Here is an 18,334-nt window from a genome sequence, read left to right as displayed (position 1 = left end):
GGATCGTAGAGATCGGCTCAAAGTGTCCCCATGGCCAGGAGGGATCGTAGAGATCGGATCAAAGTGTCCCCATGGCCAGGAGGGATCGTAGAGATCGGCTCAAAGTGTCCCCATGGCCAGGAGGGATCGTAGAGATCGGCTCAAAGTGTCCCCATGGCCAGGAGGGATCGTAGAGATCGGATCAAAGTGTCTCCATGGCCATGAGGGATCGTAGAGATCGGCTCAAAGTGTCCCCATGGCCAGGAGGGATCGTAGAGATCGGCTCAAAGTGTCCCCATGGCCAGGAGGGATTGCAGAGATCGGCTCAAAGTGTCCCCATGGCCAGGAGGGATCGTACAGATCGGCTCAAAGTGTCTCCATGGCCAGGAGGGATCGTAGAGATCGGCTCAAAGTGTCTCCATGGCCAGGAGGGATCGTAGAGATCGGCTCAAAATGTCTCCACGGATCGTAGAGATAGTCTCAAAGCGTCTCCACAGGCCAGGGGGCACGGATCGTAGAGATCGGCTCAAAGTGTATCTTACGGAAAGACCTACATCGGCTCCCGGACGGGATTACCTCTTCTTGGCGATCTCATTCTGCCTCTTGACCTTCTCCTCCTCGAACTCTCTGATGTTTCGGACCCCGATCTCCATGCAGAATTCTTCAAACACCTCATCTTCCACCTGGTAAGCATGAGCAGACATTAGCCTGTGGTCCAGGGGACGCCATTGTACTCAACAGTGGAGAGCCGCTACTAACCAGATTCATCTTCTCCTTCAGATCCTTCATCTCCCTCTCGCGGCTCTGGATGATCCGCTTTATGTCATTGATTCGAGGGCTGAAATTCGCCAACTCGCTCTCCAGCTTGGATTTTTCCTGGATACACGGAAACAAACAAGTGACCATCTCACTACAGATAATACCGTGCCAATGGGTAGCATAAAAACTGGGGTCTGTCTGGTACCTGCATGTTCATGGCCAGATGGCGGGTTTTGGTCTGCTCCAGGTCACTCTGGGAATATTTCAGCCTCATCTGCAGACCGTGCGCCTGGGACTGGACCTGTCGCAGCTCGGCCTCCTTACGTTTGGCTTTCATTTGCTCCTTTAAGAGAGAATAGAATAGTCTTGACTGATCTGTGACACTTCGCCTGTCAGATCACATCATCCCGGCTACAAGGATCGTTACTCCGCACCTTCAGCTCCTCCGTTAATCGTTCCTTCTTTTCCTTCAACTTATCCACCGCTTTCTCATCCCATCTTCTCGCCTTGGCTTTTAAGTCGCTGGCACCTCCAGAGATCACACCGGACTTCTGGAATAAGGTCCCGTCCAGAGCGACAGTCTGCAAATCAAAAAAGTAGAAAAACAACATTAGAACCGGAAACACAGAAACAAGAGCGGGCCCCATAGGATATAATGGGGACGGTAGCGGAAACGCAGACACGAGAGCGGGCCCCATAGGATATAATGGGGACAGTAGCTGAAACCCTAGACACGAGAGAGGACCCCAAAGGCTATAACGGGGACGTACCGAAAACGAAGACACCAGAGCGGGTCCCATAGGTTATAATGGGGACGGTAGCGGAAACCCAGACACGAAAGCGGACCCCATAGATAATCTTGGGGACGGTAGCGGAAACCCAGACACGAGAGCGGGCCCCATAGGCTATAACGGGGACGTAGTGGAAACCCAGACACAAGAGTGGGCCCCATAGGATATAATGAGAACGCACCGGAAACACAGACACGAGAGCGGGCCGCATATGTTATAATGGAAACGCACCGGAAACACAGACACGAGAGCGGGCCCCATAGGTTATAACAGGGACGTAGTGAAAACGCAGACACGAGAGCGGGCCCGATAGGTGATCCTGTCTGTGGTGCAGGCATTACAGAACACTTACCTTGTGTCTCTGATGTCCTCCGAAGGCGATCCTGCGAGCGTCCTCCACATTATCGCACACTAGGGCGTTCCCACAGGCGTACTGCAGCGCCTTCTTAATATGCGGCGGCTCGTATCGGATGACATCGATGACCAGTTTCGCCCCTTTCAGCTCTCGCAGCTTCTCATCAGTTGGTTTCACCTGAAGAAATAAGATGCAGTAAGTGAAGGGCAGTAATGACAAATGCAGAATATTCCCTACAGATTAGAAAGGCTTCTTCCAATACCTCCAGGTAATCCAGAGGGAGGAAGGTCTCCGGCTCCCCGCGCTGCTCCTTGATATATTGGATACAATCCCGTCCGGTCTTTTCAGAATCAACAATGATGGCGTCCATGTTCTTTCCCAGCACCTTAGTGACCGCGATCTGGTACTTCTTCTGCGTGGGCTGGCAGAGGTCGATCAGGCGGCCATACTGGAGAGATAAATTTACTGAGTTATCATTACCGCCCTGTAGCCTTTACACCCCACAGGGGGGTCTCCAGCATATTCATCATCGCCCGGCGCCCACCACTGACCACTGAGCCCGGATACAGCCGCTTGATGCTCTCCATGATCTCTGCTTTGCGCTGCTGTCGGCTGCTTTCTTGACGATCGATCCTAGCGTCCCCGAGCTGCTCCATCACTTGGTTCAGCTCCTTGTTGATCTCGTCAATCCTTCTTTTCGCCATTTCCACTTCGTCTGTTAAAGTCTCTTCGAGATTCTTCTGCTCTTCTAAAGACTGCCTAAAAAAAGAGCAACAAAACAAGGTGAAGCGCCACTTCTTCCATGGCCTAGTACAACTCTTACATACATACTCCATTGAAACGCAAGGGTGTCAGAAAAGAGACCCCCCCAAAGTCCAAGCTGCTCCAAAAACAAAAAGGGACTCTTGCTCTGAAGTGCACACCCTGTCCATGATGATATCCTAAGGATATGCCATCAATGTAAAAGTAGCAGACAGCCCTTTTAAATATTGATCAGACATTGATGACCTATCCTAACGATACGCCATAAATGTAAAAGTAGTGGACAATCCCTTTAAATATCGATCAGACATTCATGGCATATCCTTAGGATAGGTCAATGTAAAAGTAGCGGACAGCCCCTTTAAATATCAGACATTGATGACCTATTCTAAGGATATGCCATCAATGTAATGTAGCGGACAACCCCTTTAAATACCGATCAGACATTGATAACCTATTCTTAGGCGGGCTTTGCACGTTGCGACATCGCAAGCCGATGCTGCGATGTCGCACGCGATAGTCCCCGCCCCCGTCGCAGGTACGATATCTTGTGATAGCTGCCGTAGCGAACATTATCGCTACGCCAGCTTCACATGCACTCACCTGCCCTGCGACCGTCGCTCTGGCCGGCGGACCGCCTCCTTCCTAAGGGGGCGGGTCGTGCTGCGTCATAGCGACGTCACACGGCAGGCGGCCAATAGCGGCGGAGGGGCGGAGATGAGCGGGATGTAAACATCCCACCCACCTTCTTCCTTCCGCATTGTGGCCGGTGGCAGGTAAGGTGAAGTTCCTCGCTCCTGCGGCTTCATACACAGCGATGTGTGCTGCCGCAGGAACGAGGAACATCGTACCTGTCGCTGCACCGGCATTATGGAAATGTCGGAGCCTGCACCGATGATACGATAATGACGCTTTTCCGCTCGTTCATCGTATCATCTAGGATTTACACACTACGACATCGCAAGTGACGCCGGATGTGCGTCACCCACCGACATCGCACCTGCGATGTTGTAGTGTGCAAAGCCGCCCTAAGGATATGCAATCAATGTAAAAGCAGTGGAAAACCCCTTAAAATATCAGACATTGATGATCTATCCTAAAGATAGCCCATCAATGTAAAAGTAGAGAACAGCCCCTTTAAATATCAATCAGACATTGATGACCTATCCCAAGGATATGCCATCAATGTAAAAGTAGTGGACAATCGCTTTAAATATCAATCAGACATTGATGACCTATCCTAAGAGGATAGCCCATTAATGTAAAAGTAGTGGACTACCCCTTTAAATATCGATCAGACATTGATGACCTATCCTAAGAGGATAGCCCATTAATGTAAAAGTAGCGGACTACCCCTTTAAATATCGATCAGACATTGATGACCTATCCTAAAGATACGCCATCAATGGAAAGGTAGCGGATAACCCCTTTAAATATCGATCAGACATGGATGACCTATCTTAAGGATAGGCCATCAATGTAAAAGTAGCGGACAACCCCTTTAAATAGCGATCACACATTGATGCCATCAATGTAAAAGCAGTGGACAACCCCTTTAAATATCCCAATAACACATCGGGCTACCCACTTGCTGGTTGCAATGTATTCCTCCAGCTTTTCTATTCTCTTCTGGTTTTCTTCGATTTCCCGCAGCTTCTGCTTGATTTTAGCCTGAAAAAACAGAACGCAGTCAAGACACAAGTCCCAAAGCCGTGAGCTTCTTAATGTGGCACCAGCCAAGGCGGCAGAATATCGTCATACTTCGGTCTCCACTTTCTTCCTCTCCTCCAGGTCGAGGCGATCCTGATCAGCTTTCTGGTCCCGGTTGAATTTCTCCAGCTCCTGGGCCAGTGTTGCGGCCCTCTTGCTGGCCTCCTCCTTCAGACGGTGATACTTCTTCACCTGGAGGACAAAAAGTAAAAAATAGAGTAAATCACAGTAAATTGTGGGGAAAAAGTAAAAAATTAAATAGTATGGAAGTCTCCATTACCTGGTTTTCTTCTAATGTAAGATCCCGACCTTGGCTCTGGCTTTCCTCCTCCATCCTTTCTTCGAACTCTTGCCTGGCCTTCTCCACCGACTGCATCTCCTTCTCCAGCTCATCCATGTCCCCCTTGCGCTTCTTATATTGCTTCTGGGCGTTCTGAAGAGATTTCTTGGCCGCTTCCAACTTCTTGATCTTGTGGGAAGTGTTCTCCTTGGCTTTGATATATTGTGGACGCTTTTGGTTCAATTCGGCATCCTTCTCCCTGTCGGTGGAAGAAGAACCGCATGTAATCAAAGCGAGACTGTATCATCTCAGACAACCCATCACACCAAGGAGGGGTAAAGAAAAGGAGACGGACTCCCGGAAGAAGCCCGCCCAGACGAGACGGACTCCCGGAAGAACGCCCGCCCAGACGAGACGGACTCCCGGAAGAACGCCCGCCCAGACGAGACGGACTCCCGGAAGAACGCCCGCCCAGACGAGACGGACTCCCGGAAGAACGCCCGCCCAAACGAGACGGACTCCCGGAAGAACGCCCGCCCAAACGAGACGGACTCCCGGAAGAACGCCCGCCCAAACGAGACGGACTCCCGGAAGAACGCCCGCCCAAACGAGACGGACTCCCGGAAGAACGCCCGCCCAAACGAGGCGGCCTCCCGGAAGAACGCCCGCCCAAACGAGACGGCCTCCCGGAAGAACGCCCGCCCAAACGAGACGGACTCCCGGAAGAACGCCCGCCCAAACGAGACGGACTCCCGGAAGAACGCCCGCCCAAACGAGACGGACTCCCGGAAGAACGCCCGCCCAAACGAGACGGACTCCCGGAAGAACGCCCGCCCAAACGAGACGGACTCCCGGAAGAACGCCCGCCCAAACGAGACGGACTCCCGGAAGAACGCCCGCCCAAACGTGACGGACTCCCGGAAGAAAGCCCGCCCAAACGAGACGGACTCCCGGAAGAACGCCCGCCCAAACGAGACGGACTCCCGGAAGAACGCCCGCCCAAACGAGACGGACTCCCGGAAGAACGCCCGTCCAAACGAGACGGACTCCCGGAAGAACGCCCAAAGGAGACTTACTTGATTTCCTTCTCTATGGCTTGCTGTTCCCGCATCATCTTGCCCAGCTCCTTCTTCTTGTCCTTTAGTTCTTCTTCCACCTTGTCCATGTGCTTCTTATCCTTATCAATCTCCTTGTTCTTATTTGACAACTCCTTGTTCAACTTCTCGATTTCAGACTCGTTGTGGTAAAGCTTGAAGAGCTGCATTTGGATTTGGGCTCGTGCCACCTCATCCTTGAGTCGCTGGTACCGCTCCGCCTGTGTACAGAAGAACGGGATTAGACTCTATCCTTACCATATATATCTCACATCTGGTGCAAAAATATGTGTAGATACTTATGGCACCCAATCAGATGTGTACTGTTGCTGATCAGTCGCATATACTTAAAAGGGAATCTGTCAGTGGGATTTCACCCCCCAGACTATTTATATGCTCATGTAGCTCTTTCAATGACAAGTCCAGCAATACCTTTACATGGCCGATCCCTTCCTCCGTTACTGAGCAATCAGTGTTTGAACTGATATGCAAATGAGGCTGAAGAGCTATGGTAGATCTGAAGACTCCGTCACTCCAGCTCTATTCCCAGCTCAGAGCTGACTCATCCTGTTTGACTGACGGTTCTTTTTCTGAAGTTATAGAGCACAGTGTCAATCGAACAAATGAGGCTGAAGAGCTATGGTAGATCTGAAGCCTCTGTCACTCCAGCTCTATACCCTACTTAGCGTCGATGACTCCTGTTTGACTCACTGCTCTTTTTCTGAAGTCACACAGCATAGAGTGTCAATCAAATGAGGCTGAAGAGCTATGGTAGATCTGAAGCCTCTGTCACTCCAGCTCTATTCCCCACCCAGCGCCGACTCCTCTGACTGCTGCTCTTTTTCTGAAGTCACACAGCATAGAGTCTGTCAATCAAATGAGGCTAAAGAGCTATGGTAGATCTGAAGCCTCCGTCACTCCAACTCTACCCACTCATCGACTTCTCCTGCTTGACTGACGGCTTTTTTTCTGAAGTCACACAGCATCCATCGGTCAATAAAACAAATGAGGCTGAAGAGCTATGGTAGAGCTGAAGCTTCCGTCACTTCAGCTCTATTCAGCTCCTCCTTTTGAATTGAAAGCCTTTATGTTGTTTGACTCTAGACTAAAAACCAGTCAATCAAGCAAAATGAGGTGGTGTTGGGCAGGGAATAGAGCTGGAGTGACAAAGTCTTCAGATCTACCATAGCTTTTCAGCCTCATTTGTTTGATTGACAGACTATGCTGTGTGACTTTAGGAAAAGTGCGGTCAGTCAAAGAGGAGGAGAGTTGGCGCTGAGTGGTGAATAGAGCTGGAGTGACTGAGGCTTCAGATCTACCATAGCTCTTCAGCCTCATTTGCATACTGACTCAAATGCCAATTTCTCAGTAACGGAGGAACGGACTGGTCATGTAAAGGTATTGCTGGATTTGCTTTTGCTAGGGCTACATAAGTATATAAATAGTTTGGAGGGTGAAATCCTGCTAACAGAATCCCTTTAAATAGGGCAACCGTTGTCCTAAGCAGTCACATACACAGACGACTGTGAGAGGCTTTAGTGAGTGATGGAAGGATGCGCTTATCACCTCCACAGATTGGTGACTGTGTGACGGTAGCCTGGGCTATAGATTGTTTGTTCAAATGTAATAGGATTATCTGTGTATGTAAATAATCAAAATATAGATGTCATTGCATAATTATCTGTGTGTCTATATGACAATAGCACAGACGCCATAATATGATTCTAAGCTGTACGGTCAAGAAAGAGTTAACAAAGGACAAATGTACAAACAATGAAAAGAGAAGGTATTCATGCTTATCAGTGGTTTCACACAAAGAGAGAATGTATTATCCATGGGATGAAATGTGGGTTTCCATGTGCCTATGCACCTCCCTGTACTGCTTTGATGTGTGTGTGCAAAGATAGATTGATACTTTTGTACATGTCTGAAGGCTGAAATGTAATGCTGATATCTGATCCATTGAATACACGAACCAGTCGTATATACTGGCTCAAAGAGTGAACACTTTCTGTGGTCATTGCTTCTCAGTTATTTATTATATCTGTACACATAGCTAATTTGGACCCGTCCTTTGGATTTGCCCTGAACAAAGACTACATTAGCAGTCTTACCTAAATTTCTCCCTTGACAATTGCACGGAAGTAAAGGGGCGGTTGTGGTCAATCTCAAGACGTAACGGTCACAACATGTACAAAAGTAGCTAAACATGACCTCTCCCTTTTCACAGGCCAGCAATTCAACAAAGAGCGTAGAAGACACCGACCTCCTCTTTCTCCTGTTTCGCCTCCTTCCTCTCGGCAGCAATGTTCTTCTTGCGGTGATAGTTGAACTGCGTGTCTTCCTCGGCTTTCACCATCTCCTTCTTCAGCTTGTCGTACTCCTGCGCCAACTCCCCCGACCGGCTGATCTCCTCAAACAAGGCTGTACGTTCCTTGGGATTCTTCATGGCGATGGACTCTACGGCCCCCTGTACGAAGTGAGCGAAGAGTGACAACCAATGAGGAAGGAGAGGGGTCTCAAGGAGGTTATTTAACCTTGACAATCTGGCGGTGACGGCCCCGGCCTTCCCTGTTTAGTGCCAAGACCCCCCCTTACCTGGAACACCAAGAAGTTCCTGGCTTTAATAAGGATCCCGAGCTTCTCCAGCTCGTCGCTGTATTCTGCCAGCTGTACGGCTTTGCTGTTGATTCTGTATTCAGAGGAGCCGCCTGACAAGAAGAAAAGCAAGACAATTAAACACCGCTGATGCTTCAAGATGGGCAATGCTATCAGAAATAGAGCCATGATCGTAAATAACACTATTGGCCCCTAATTTACAACTGCACGGACTCCAGAGCTGAAATCTTTCATTCTGGGAAGTTTAATCTCTACCCAAGACATCCGGATAATTAGGATGACAAATTGTCCCAACCTATTATAAAGGCTCATCTCTAGGAGGTTACGGATGTGTCTGGTGACGAGCTCATCAACTGATTCTAATGACAGTGAGCAGAAGTGTGAGTGCAGCTCTGAAGCAGCATAATGTATTTAAAAGGGAACAAGTGACTTAATAAAAACGCTATTAATCTGCAAATTAATAATGATTTTAACCTGCAGTTTAAGCCCCGCTACCGGGAGGTAATAAAATTAAATCCTCCTAGCATCATACGGCTTCCCGACATAGAGTTGGTGCCAGCTGTGCCCCCCCTTCCAATAGGCTGTAACCCCCTACCGCAGGCTCTAACCTCCCACCCCTCTTCCTGCAGGCACTAACCTCCCCCGTTTCTTCCCGCAGGCTCTAACCTCCCCCCCCCTTCCCGCAGGCTCTAACCTTCCCCCCCTCTTCCCGCAGGCTCTAACCTACCCCCCTCTTCCCGCAGGCTCTAACCTACCCCCCTTCCCGCAGGCTCTAACCTCCCCCCCCTCTTCCCGCAGGCTCTAACCTCCCCCCCCTCTTCCCGCAGGCTCTAACCTCCCCCCCCTCTTCCCGCAGGCTCTAACCCCCCCCTCTTCCCGCAGGCTCTAACCTCCCCCCTCTTCCCGCAGGCTCTAACCTCCCCCCTCTTCCCGCAGGCTCTAACCTCCCCCCTCTTCCCGCAGGCTCTAACCCCCTCCCCCTCTTCCCGCAGGCTCTAACCCCCTCCCCCTCTTCCCGCAGGCTCTAACCCCCTCCCCCTCTTCCCGCAGGCTCTAACCCCCTCCCCCTCTTCCCGCAGGCTCTAACCTCCCCCCTCTTCCCGCAGGCTCTAACCTCCCCCCTCTTCCCGCAGGCTCTAACCCCCTCCCCCTCTTCCCGCAGGCTCTAACCCCCTCCCCCTCTTCCCGCAGGCTCTAACCCCCTCCCCCTCTTCCCGCAGGCTCTAACCCCCTCCCCCTCTTCCCGCAGGCTCTAACCCCCTCCCCCTCTTCCCGCAGGCTCTAACCCCCTCCCCCCCATCCCACAGGCTGTAACCCCCCTTTCTCGCAGTGACTGACAGCTGGGTCTAATGATGAGTGTGCTGTCAGTCAGTGCGGGGGTGGGTATGGGGGTGGGGGGAGTTCTTCTGGTTACAGCTGCCCCTCACTATACACACTGAGCGGCAAAAGAGCCTGTGCCACCTTTATGACTGGAAGCCGAACGCTGTCGAGAGGAACAAAGCTCATTTTGTCCCGGCAGCGGGGCTCTAAGTATCGGCGCCGGGCAGGTGGTTCAAAAAACACTGTCCCGTGCCGCCCTCTTGGTCTTGATTGACTGCGCAAGTGTTGGCATCTTACAACAGAGCTGAACTCTCGCACCAAACCACTGTGCCAAACTCTTCCTGCTTTGGGCACCATCATCATCACATGGGTACGCCAACAACATGCTGCCCAGTGCAGTGACAGTACCAGGCATCAGTCTTCTGTGGTGAGAGCTCAGTGCTGAACATGGGAAAAGTTAGAACAAGCCTCGCCAGGCTGAGGACCACCCAATATCAGAAGAGTGAGGGTTAGGACCCCCAGTGGAGAGGTGGTAAGAGAACTGCTCATCAGAGCCCCCTACAGGATCCCCCGGGTATTTCTGCCCGCCATTACCAATGATATGCCTGGCAAACACTTTCTCCTTGCCGGCGTCCTCTTCGTACACCATGCTGACGAAGGCCCGGTTTGCAGCAGGTTTCCCCACAGGAGCTCCATGGATGAGGTCACGGAGGGTCTTCACTCTCAGGTTACTGGTCTTCTCCCCCAGCACAAAGCTGATGGCGTCCATAAGATTGGACTTTCCTGGAGAGAAAAAAAAAAAACCAAAAAAGTAAGAATTTGCTAAAATCCGTAAGGACGGATCAGAAACTGGCAGAGAGGAGGAGAGCGTAAAGAAGCAGAACATGACAGCCATGAGCCCGACACGTATTCGGCATTTAAATGGCCACGCGTGGTCCCCGGATGTCACTATCGGATCTGCCCCCCATGTATGTGCCATAGATTTTCGATTATTTCCTTCTGCTGATAGCAATGCACAGAGGCTCTAGAGCTCGCTGATGAATTCTCAGTTAACTCCTGGCGATAGCAATGCACAGAGGCTCTAGAGCTCGCTGATGAATTCTCAGTTAACTCCTGGCAATAGTAATGCACAGAGGCTCTAGAGCTCGCTGATGAATTCTCAGTTAACTCCTGGCAAGAGCAATGCACAGAGGCTCTAGAGCTCGCTGATGAATTCTCAGTTAACTCCTGGCAATAGCAATGCACGCAGGCTCTACAGCTCGCTGATGAATTCTCAGTTAACTCCTGGCAAGAGCAATGCACAGAGGCTCTAGAGCTCGCTGATGAATTCTCAGTTAACTCCTGGCAATAGCAATGCACAGAGGCTCTAGAGCTCGCTGATGAATTCTCAGTTAACTCCTGGCAATAGCAATGCACAGAGGCTCTAGAGCTCGCTGATGAATTCTCAGTTAACTCCTGGCAAGAGCAATGCACAGAGGCTCTAGAGCTCGCTGATGAATTCTCAGTTAACTCCTGGCAATAGTAATGCACAGAGGCTCTACAGCTTGCTGATGAATGCTCAGTTAACTCCTGGCAATAGCAATGCACAGAGGCTCTAGAGCTCGCTGATTAATTCTCAGTTAACTCCTGGCAAGAGCAATGCACAGAGGCTCTAGAGCTCGCTGATGAATTCTCAGTTAACTCCTGGCAATAGCAATGCACGCAGGCTCTACAGCTCGCTGATGAATTCTCAGTTAACTCCTGGCAATAGCAATGCACAGAGGCTCTAGAGCTCGCTGATGAATTCTCAGTTAACTCCTGGCAATAGTAATGCATGCAGGCTCTACAGCTCGCTGATGAATGCTCAGTTAACTCCTGGCAATAGCAATGCACAGAGGCTCTAGAGCTCGCTGATGAATTCTCAGTTAACTCCTGGCAAGAGCAATGCACAGAGGCTCTAGAGCTCGCTGATGAATTCTCAGTTAACTCCTGGCAATAGCAATGCACGCAGGCTCTACAGCTCGCTGATGAATTCTCAGTTAACTCCTGGCAATAGCAATGCACAGAGGCTCTAGAGCTCGCTGATGAATCTCAGTTAACTCCTGGCAATAGTAATGCACGGAGGCTCTAGAGCTCGCTGATGAATTCTCAGTTAACTCCTGGCAAGAGCAATGCACAGAGGCTCTAGAGCTCGCTGATGAATTCTCAGTTAACTCCTGGCAAGAGCAATGCACAGAGGCTCTAGAGCTCGCTGATGAATTATTATTATTATTATTATTATTATTTATTTATAGAGCACCATTGATTCCATGGTGCTGTACATGAGAAGGGGGTTACATACAAAATACATGTACAAGTTACAGTAGACAGACTAGTACAGAGGGAAGAGGGCCCTGCCCTTGCGGGCTTACATTCTATAGGATTATGGGGAGGAGACAGTAGGTGGGGTGTAGGTGGGGCGGCAGCTCCGCACGGTGGTGGGGCGGCAGCTCCGCACGGTGGTGGGGCGGCAGCTCCGCACGGTGGTGGGGCGGCAGCTCCGCACGGTGGTGGGGCGGCAGCTCCGCACGGTGGTGGGGCAGTGGCGTCATTGTAGATTATAGGCATTTCTGAACAGATGAGTCTTTAGGTTCCGTTTGAAGTTTGCAAGTGTAGTAGATAATCTGACGTGTTGAGGCAGCGAGTTCCAGGAGACTGGGGATGTTCGGGAGAAGTCTTGGAGACGGTTGCATGAGGAGCGAATGAGAGAGGAGGAGAGAAGGAGATCTTGGGAGGACCGGAGATTACGTTTTGGAGTGTAGCGAGAGATTAGTTCAGAGATATATGGAGGAGACAATTTGTGGATGGCTTTGTAAGTCAGTATTAGTAGTTTGAATTGGATACGATGGAAGATTGGGAGCCAGTGAAGGGACATGCAGAGAGGAGAAGCGGGGTGGTAGTGAGGCGAGAGGTGGATCAGTCGGGCAGCAGCATTAAGGATGGACTGGAGAGGGGCGAGCGTGTTAGCAGGGAGGCCACATAGGAGGATGTTGCAGTAGTCGAGGCGGGAGATTATGAGAGCATGCACTAGCATTTTTGTAGATTGAGAATTGATGAAGGGACGGATTCTGGAAATATTTTTGAGTTGAAGACGACAGGAGGTGGTGAGGGATTGAATGTGTGGTATGAAGGATAAGGCAGAGTCAAAGGTCACTCCGAGGCACCGAACTTTGGGTGCTGGGGAGAGCGTGATGTTATTAATTGTAATGGATAGATCAGGTAGAGAGTGTAGGGGAGATGGAGGAAAGATGATCAGCTCAGTTTTGGCCACACTGAGCTTTAGGAAGCGAGAGGAGAAGAAGGAAGATATAGCAGATAGGCACTCGGGGATTCTGGACAGCAGAGAAGTGACATCTGGACCAGAGAGGTAGATCTGAGTGTCATCGGCATATAGGTGGTACTGGAAGCCATGGGACTTTATGAGTTATCCCAGGCCAAATGTAAAGATAGAAAAAAGTAATGGTCCCAGGACAGAGCCTTGAGGGACACCAACAGAGAGAGAACGGGATGAAGAGGTTATGTGGGAGTGGGAGACAGTAAAAGTGCGGTTGGAGAGGTATGAAGAGATCCAAGAGAGGGCGAGGTCTCTGACACCAAGGGAAGAGAGGATCTGTAGTAGGAGGGAGTGGTCAACAGTGTCAAAAGCTGAGGATAGGTCTAGAAGTAGGAGTATAGAGAAGTGGTTGTTAGCTTTGGCGGTAAGTAAGTCATTTGTGATTTTTGTCAGGGCAGTTTCAGTGGAATGATGTGGACGGAAGTCGGACTGTAGGTTGTCAAAGTGAGAGTTAGAGGAGAGGTGGGAGGAAAGTTCAGCATGGACGTGCTGTTCCAGGAGTTTTGAGGCGAATGGGAGTAGCGATATGGGGCGATAGCTGGTAGTAGAGGTTGGGTCGAGGGAAGGTTTCTTTAGGATGGGTGTGACTGTTGCATGTTTAAAGGCAGAAGGGAAGGTACCAGTTGTTAAAGATAGGTTGAAGAGATGGGTTAAGGCTGGAATTAGGATAGTGGTGAGGTTGGGGAGGAGGTGGGTTGGGATGGGATCACGTGCGCAGGTGGTGAGGTGCGCTTTTGAGAGAAGATGTGCAAGCTCTTCTTCGGTGATAGTGGAGAGGAAGTTTATGGGGGAGGAGCAGTGGTCTGTTATATGAAAGGGTTGTGGTGGTTGAGCAGAAAAGACTTGTCTGGTTTGGTCGATCTTTTCTTTGAAATATGTGGCAATTCTCATTTAACTCCTGGCAATAGCAATGCACAGAGGCTCTAGAGCTCGCTGATGAATGCTCAGTTAACTCCTGGCAATAGCAATGCACAGAGGCTCTAGAGCTCGCTGATGAATTCTCAGTTAACTCCTGGCAATAGCAATGCACAGAGGCTCTAGAGGTCGCTGATGAATGCTCAGTTAACTCCTGGCAATAGCAATGCACAGAGGCTCTAGAAGGCAAACTGTGAATTTTTTTATGTCGCCCAATAGCAAAAATTATTATTTTAGCCAAAAATGGACAATCCTTTTAATATGTTGTATGTGACTCGTATGATGGTCATTTCGTAAACAGAATTGTGATTGGCCGCTGCTGAGGTCACATGACTCATTATCACTGGCCAGTGCTAGTGTGATGGGCAAGTGACCTTGGGTCATCAGTATCAGATCAGTGGGGGTAATGACCCCAATCACTGGCCAGTGTGCACTGATTGGCTCTATACCGGTCATGTGATCTTCCCATGGATCATCGGTATCAGACAGGTGGGGGTCCGACATGCAGATCCCACCACTGATCAGCTGTACTTTGCTCTGGAAGTGGCCGAATGTGAACACGGCTCTATAAACAGAAGTGACTAGGAGCGGATCTGCAGTACCCGGCCGCGGCCACTAGGGCCTAAATGCAGCCATACTATTCACTGTTTACATTGGCCGCCTCCAGAACTGAGAACAGCTGAGCTGCGTGTCGGACCCCCATGGATACTGATGACCCGTCCTACCATCGATGGGGGTGAATATGTAGATTTTACAGGAGCAGCAATATGGGGGGAAAATACACGGCGGATATTGTCCTGCGCTGCAGACGATATCTGCAGAATATCAATTTATGCGGCGGATTTGCAGATTTCTCTCTTTGCAATGGAAATCTGCAGTGGATCAGTTCTGGTTTTGGGCAAAAAGACAAGCTCCATGTGCTTTACTCACCCTTCCCAGGTCCAACACTCAGTCTCCACTGCTGCAGCCAATCAGTGAGCTGATGGGTCATCAATATCAGATGAGTGGGGGTAATAATAATCATTAACCAGTGCCGGTGTGACGGGTCATCAGTATCCATGGGGGTCCAACACGCAGCTCAGCTGTTCTCAGCCAATGTAAACAGTGAATAGTATGGCTGCATTTAGGCCCTAGTGGCCGCAGCCAGGTACTGCAGATCCGCTCCTAGTCACTTCTGTTTATAGAGCAGTGTTCACATTCAGTAACTTCCAGAGCAAAGTACAGCTGATCAGTGGTGGGATCTGCATGTCGGACCCCCACCTGTCTGATACCGATGACCCATTTAAAGGTCACTTGACCGGAATAGAGCCAATCAGTGCACTCTGGCCAGTGATTGGGGGTCATTACCCCCACTGATCTGATACTGATGGCCCAAGGTCACTTGCTCGTCACACCAGCACTGGCCTAGGAGTCATGTGACCTCAGTAGCAGCCAATCAGAAAAAAATTCAGTTTGCCTTCTAGAGACTCTGTGCATTGCAATTGGCAAGAGTTAACTCAGAATCCATCAGTGAGCTCTGGAGCCCCTGTGCATTGCTATCAGCAGAAGGAAATTACCAATAAACCATCAGTGAGCTCAAGATCCTCTGTGCATTGCTATCTGCTGGAGTTAACTGAGCCCCATCAGTGAGCTCTACAATCTCTGTGCATTGCTATCTGCTGGAGTTAACTGAGGTCCATCAGTGAGCTCTACAATCTCTGTGCATTGCTATCGGCAGGAGTTAACTGAGGTCCATCAGTGAGCTCTACAGTCTCTGTGCAATGCTATCGGCAGGAGTTAACTGAGATCCATCAGTGAGCTCTACAGTCTCTGTGCAATGCTATCGGCAGGAGTTAACTGAGGTCCATCAGTGAGCTCTACAATCTCTGTGCATTGCTATCGGCAGGAGTTAACTGAGGTCCATCAGTGAGGGCTACAATCTCTGTGCATTGCTATCGGCAGGAGTTAACTGAGATCCATCAGTGAGCTCTACAATCTCTGTGCATTGCTATCTGCTGGAGTTAACCGAGATCCATCAGTGAGCTCTACAATCTCTGTGCATTGCTATCTGCTGGAGTTAACCGAGGTCCATCAGTGAGCTCTACAATCTCTGTGCATTGCTATCGGCAGGAGTTAACTGAGATCTATCAGTGACCTCTACCGTTTTTCTGAGCTCCTCTCAGCTGATTTATGACATCAATGCTGAATGTGCAAAAAAAAGTTTGTAGCAGCCAAATGAAGCAAAATGTTTAATGGGAACTACAAACATTTTTTTTTATCCCCAAATACTCGCATTTAAAGGGGTTGTCTCTAATGGTGGACAGCCCCTTTAAATGCAACAATAACGCTGCAGCCTGTTCAGACTATGTGGGTGTAAATAATCGCTCCATTCCCTGACAGCAAGCAGAAACCATGCATAGCTCCCCATGGCGCCCGCTGGGGGCAAATCTTCCCCGTATCCTGCTCTTACCGGATCCATTGGGGCCGATGATGGCGGTGAACCTGCGGAAGGGCCCTATGATCTGCCGACCCTTGTACGACTTGAAATTCTCAATCTCAATTAACTTCAGGAAGCCCATGATGGCGGCGGCTCGGGCTGCGAGCTCCCGGTGTCCGCGGCTCCCTCCGGAAGTAGCGACAATCCGGGCCCAGAGGCCGCCAATTCTCTGCACTGCGAGCGATGCGCGCCTGCAAGTGACGTCACCAAACTGCGCGAGTGGGCGGAGCTTCGTCACATAAACATGTGTCATTACTGTACAAAGATGTCGCCAGCCTGGAGCATGACCGCCATCTTGTTGGTAGGTTGGAGGTCAAGTTGTCATAGTGACTGACCTATTAATAAAATGTACACATACATTACCATACTGCACCTATATACTACATACAGTACACATACATTACCATAGTGCACCTATATACTACATACAGTACACATACATTGCCATACTGCACCTATATACTACATACTGTACACATACATTACTATACTTCACCGATATACTACATACAGTACACATACATTACCATACTGCACCTATATACTACATACAGTACACATACATTGCCATACTGCACCTATATACTACATACAGTACACATACATTACTATACTGCACCTATATACGACATACAGTACACATACATTACCGATTACCATACTGCACCTATATACTACATACAGTACACATACATTGCCATACTGCACCTATATACTACATACAGTACACAGACATTATCATACTGCACCTATATACTACATACAGTACACAGACATTACCATGCTGCACCTATATACGACATACAGTACACATACATTGCCATACTGCACCTATATACTACATACAGTACACATACATTACTATACTGCACCTATATACGACATACAGTACACATACATTACAATGCTGCACCTATATACTACATACAGTACACGGACATTATCATACGTACCGCACCTATATACTAGATACAATACACAGACATTACCATACTGTACCTTTATACTACATACATTAAACAGACATTACCATACTGCACCTTTATACTACATACAGTACACAGACATTATCATACTGCACCTATATACTACATACAGTACACAGACATTACCATGATGCACCCATATACTACATACAGTACACGGACATTACCATGATGCACCCATATACTACATACAGTACACAGACATTACCATACCGCACCCATATACTACATACAGTACACATACATTACCATACTGCACCTATATACGACATACAGTACACAGACATTATCATACTGCACCTATATACTACATACAGTACACAGACATTACCATGCTGCACCTATATACTACATACAGTACACAGACATTACCATACCGCACCCATATACTACATACAGTACACAGACATTACTATACCGCACCCATATACTTTATACAGTACACAGACATTACCATACTGCACCTATATACTACATACAGTACACAGACATTACCATGCTGCACCTATATACTACATACAGTACACAGACATTACCATACCGCACCCATATACTACATACAGTACACAGACATTACTATACCGCACCCATATACTTTATACAGTACACAGACATTACCATACTGCACCTATATACTACATACAGTACACAGACATTATCATACCGCACCTATATACTACATACAATACACAGACATTACCATACTGCACCTTTATACTACATACAGTACACAGACATTATCATACTGCAGCTACAGAGCCTTGAATAAGTATTCACACCCCGTGAACCTTTCCACATTTCTTCCTGTTAAACCACAAACTTATATGCATTTTATTGGGATTTTATGTTATAAACCAGCACTAAAAAGAAAGAACTTGCAAAGTGTAAAGGAAATAATACCTGGTTTTCTATATATTTTAAACATATAAATGTGAA

General features: G+C 48.9%; 1 protein-coding gene across 2 annotated transcripts in view; it reads right to left on the bottom strand.

Moving 5' to 3' along the window:
* Positions 1-16,618, bottom strand: part of SMC1A (structural maintenance of chromosomes 1A) — a 34,729-nt gene extending 18,111 nt beyond the window's left edge. For both annotated transcript variants that reach the window (XM_075324228.1, XM_075324229.1), the window contains exons 1-15: positions 16,386-16,618; positions 10,264-10,452; positions 8,329-8,441; positions 7,997-8,200; positions 5,713-5,951; positions 4,637-4,895; positions 4,408-4,548; positions 4,235-4,317; positions 2,436-2,643; positions 2,147-2,332; positions 1,882-2,061; positions 1,173-1,319; positions 944-1,081; positions 739-855; positions 556-662 (exon numbers count right to left, since the gene is read on the bottom strand). In XM_075324228.1, the coding sequence (XP_075180343.1) occupies positions 556-662; positions 739-855; positions 944-1,081; positions 1,173-1,319; positions 1,882-2,061; positions 2,147-2,332; positions 2,436-2,643; positions 4,235-4,317; positions 4,408-4,548; positions 4,637-4,895; positions 5,713-5,951; positions 7,997-8,200; positions 8,329-8,441; positions 10,264-10,452; positions 16,386-16,494 (2,420 nt within the window). In that variant the 5' untranslated portion in view covers positions 16,495-16,618. The remainder of the gene's footprint in view (positions 1-555; positions 663-738; positions 856-943; positions 1,082-1,172; positions 1,320-1,881; positions 2,062-2,146; positions 2,333-2,435; positions 2,644-4,234; positions 4,318-4,407; positions 4,549-4,636; positions 4,896-5,712; positions 5,952-7,996; positions 8,201-8,328; positions 8,442-10,263; positions 10,453-16,385) is intronic.
* Positions 16,619-18,334: the final 1,716 nt, after the last annotated feature.

This window comes from Anomaloglossus baeobatrachus, chromosome 9 (assembly GCF_048569485.1).
Source record: "Anomaloglossus baeobatrachus isolate aAnoBae1 chromosome 9, aAnoBae1.hap1, whole genome shotgun sequence".
Classification (NCBI taxonomy): Eukaryota; Metazoa; Chordata; class Amphibia; order Anura; family Aromobatidae; genus Anomaloglossus; species Anomaloglossus baeobatrachus.
The sequence above is the reverse complement of the archived record's forward strand: the minus strand, read 5'-3'. Positions and strand labels throughout refer to the sequence as shown.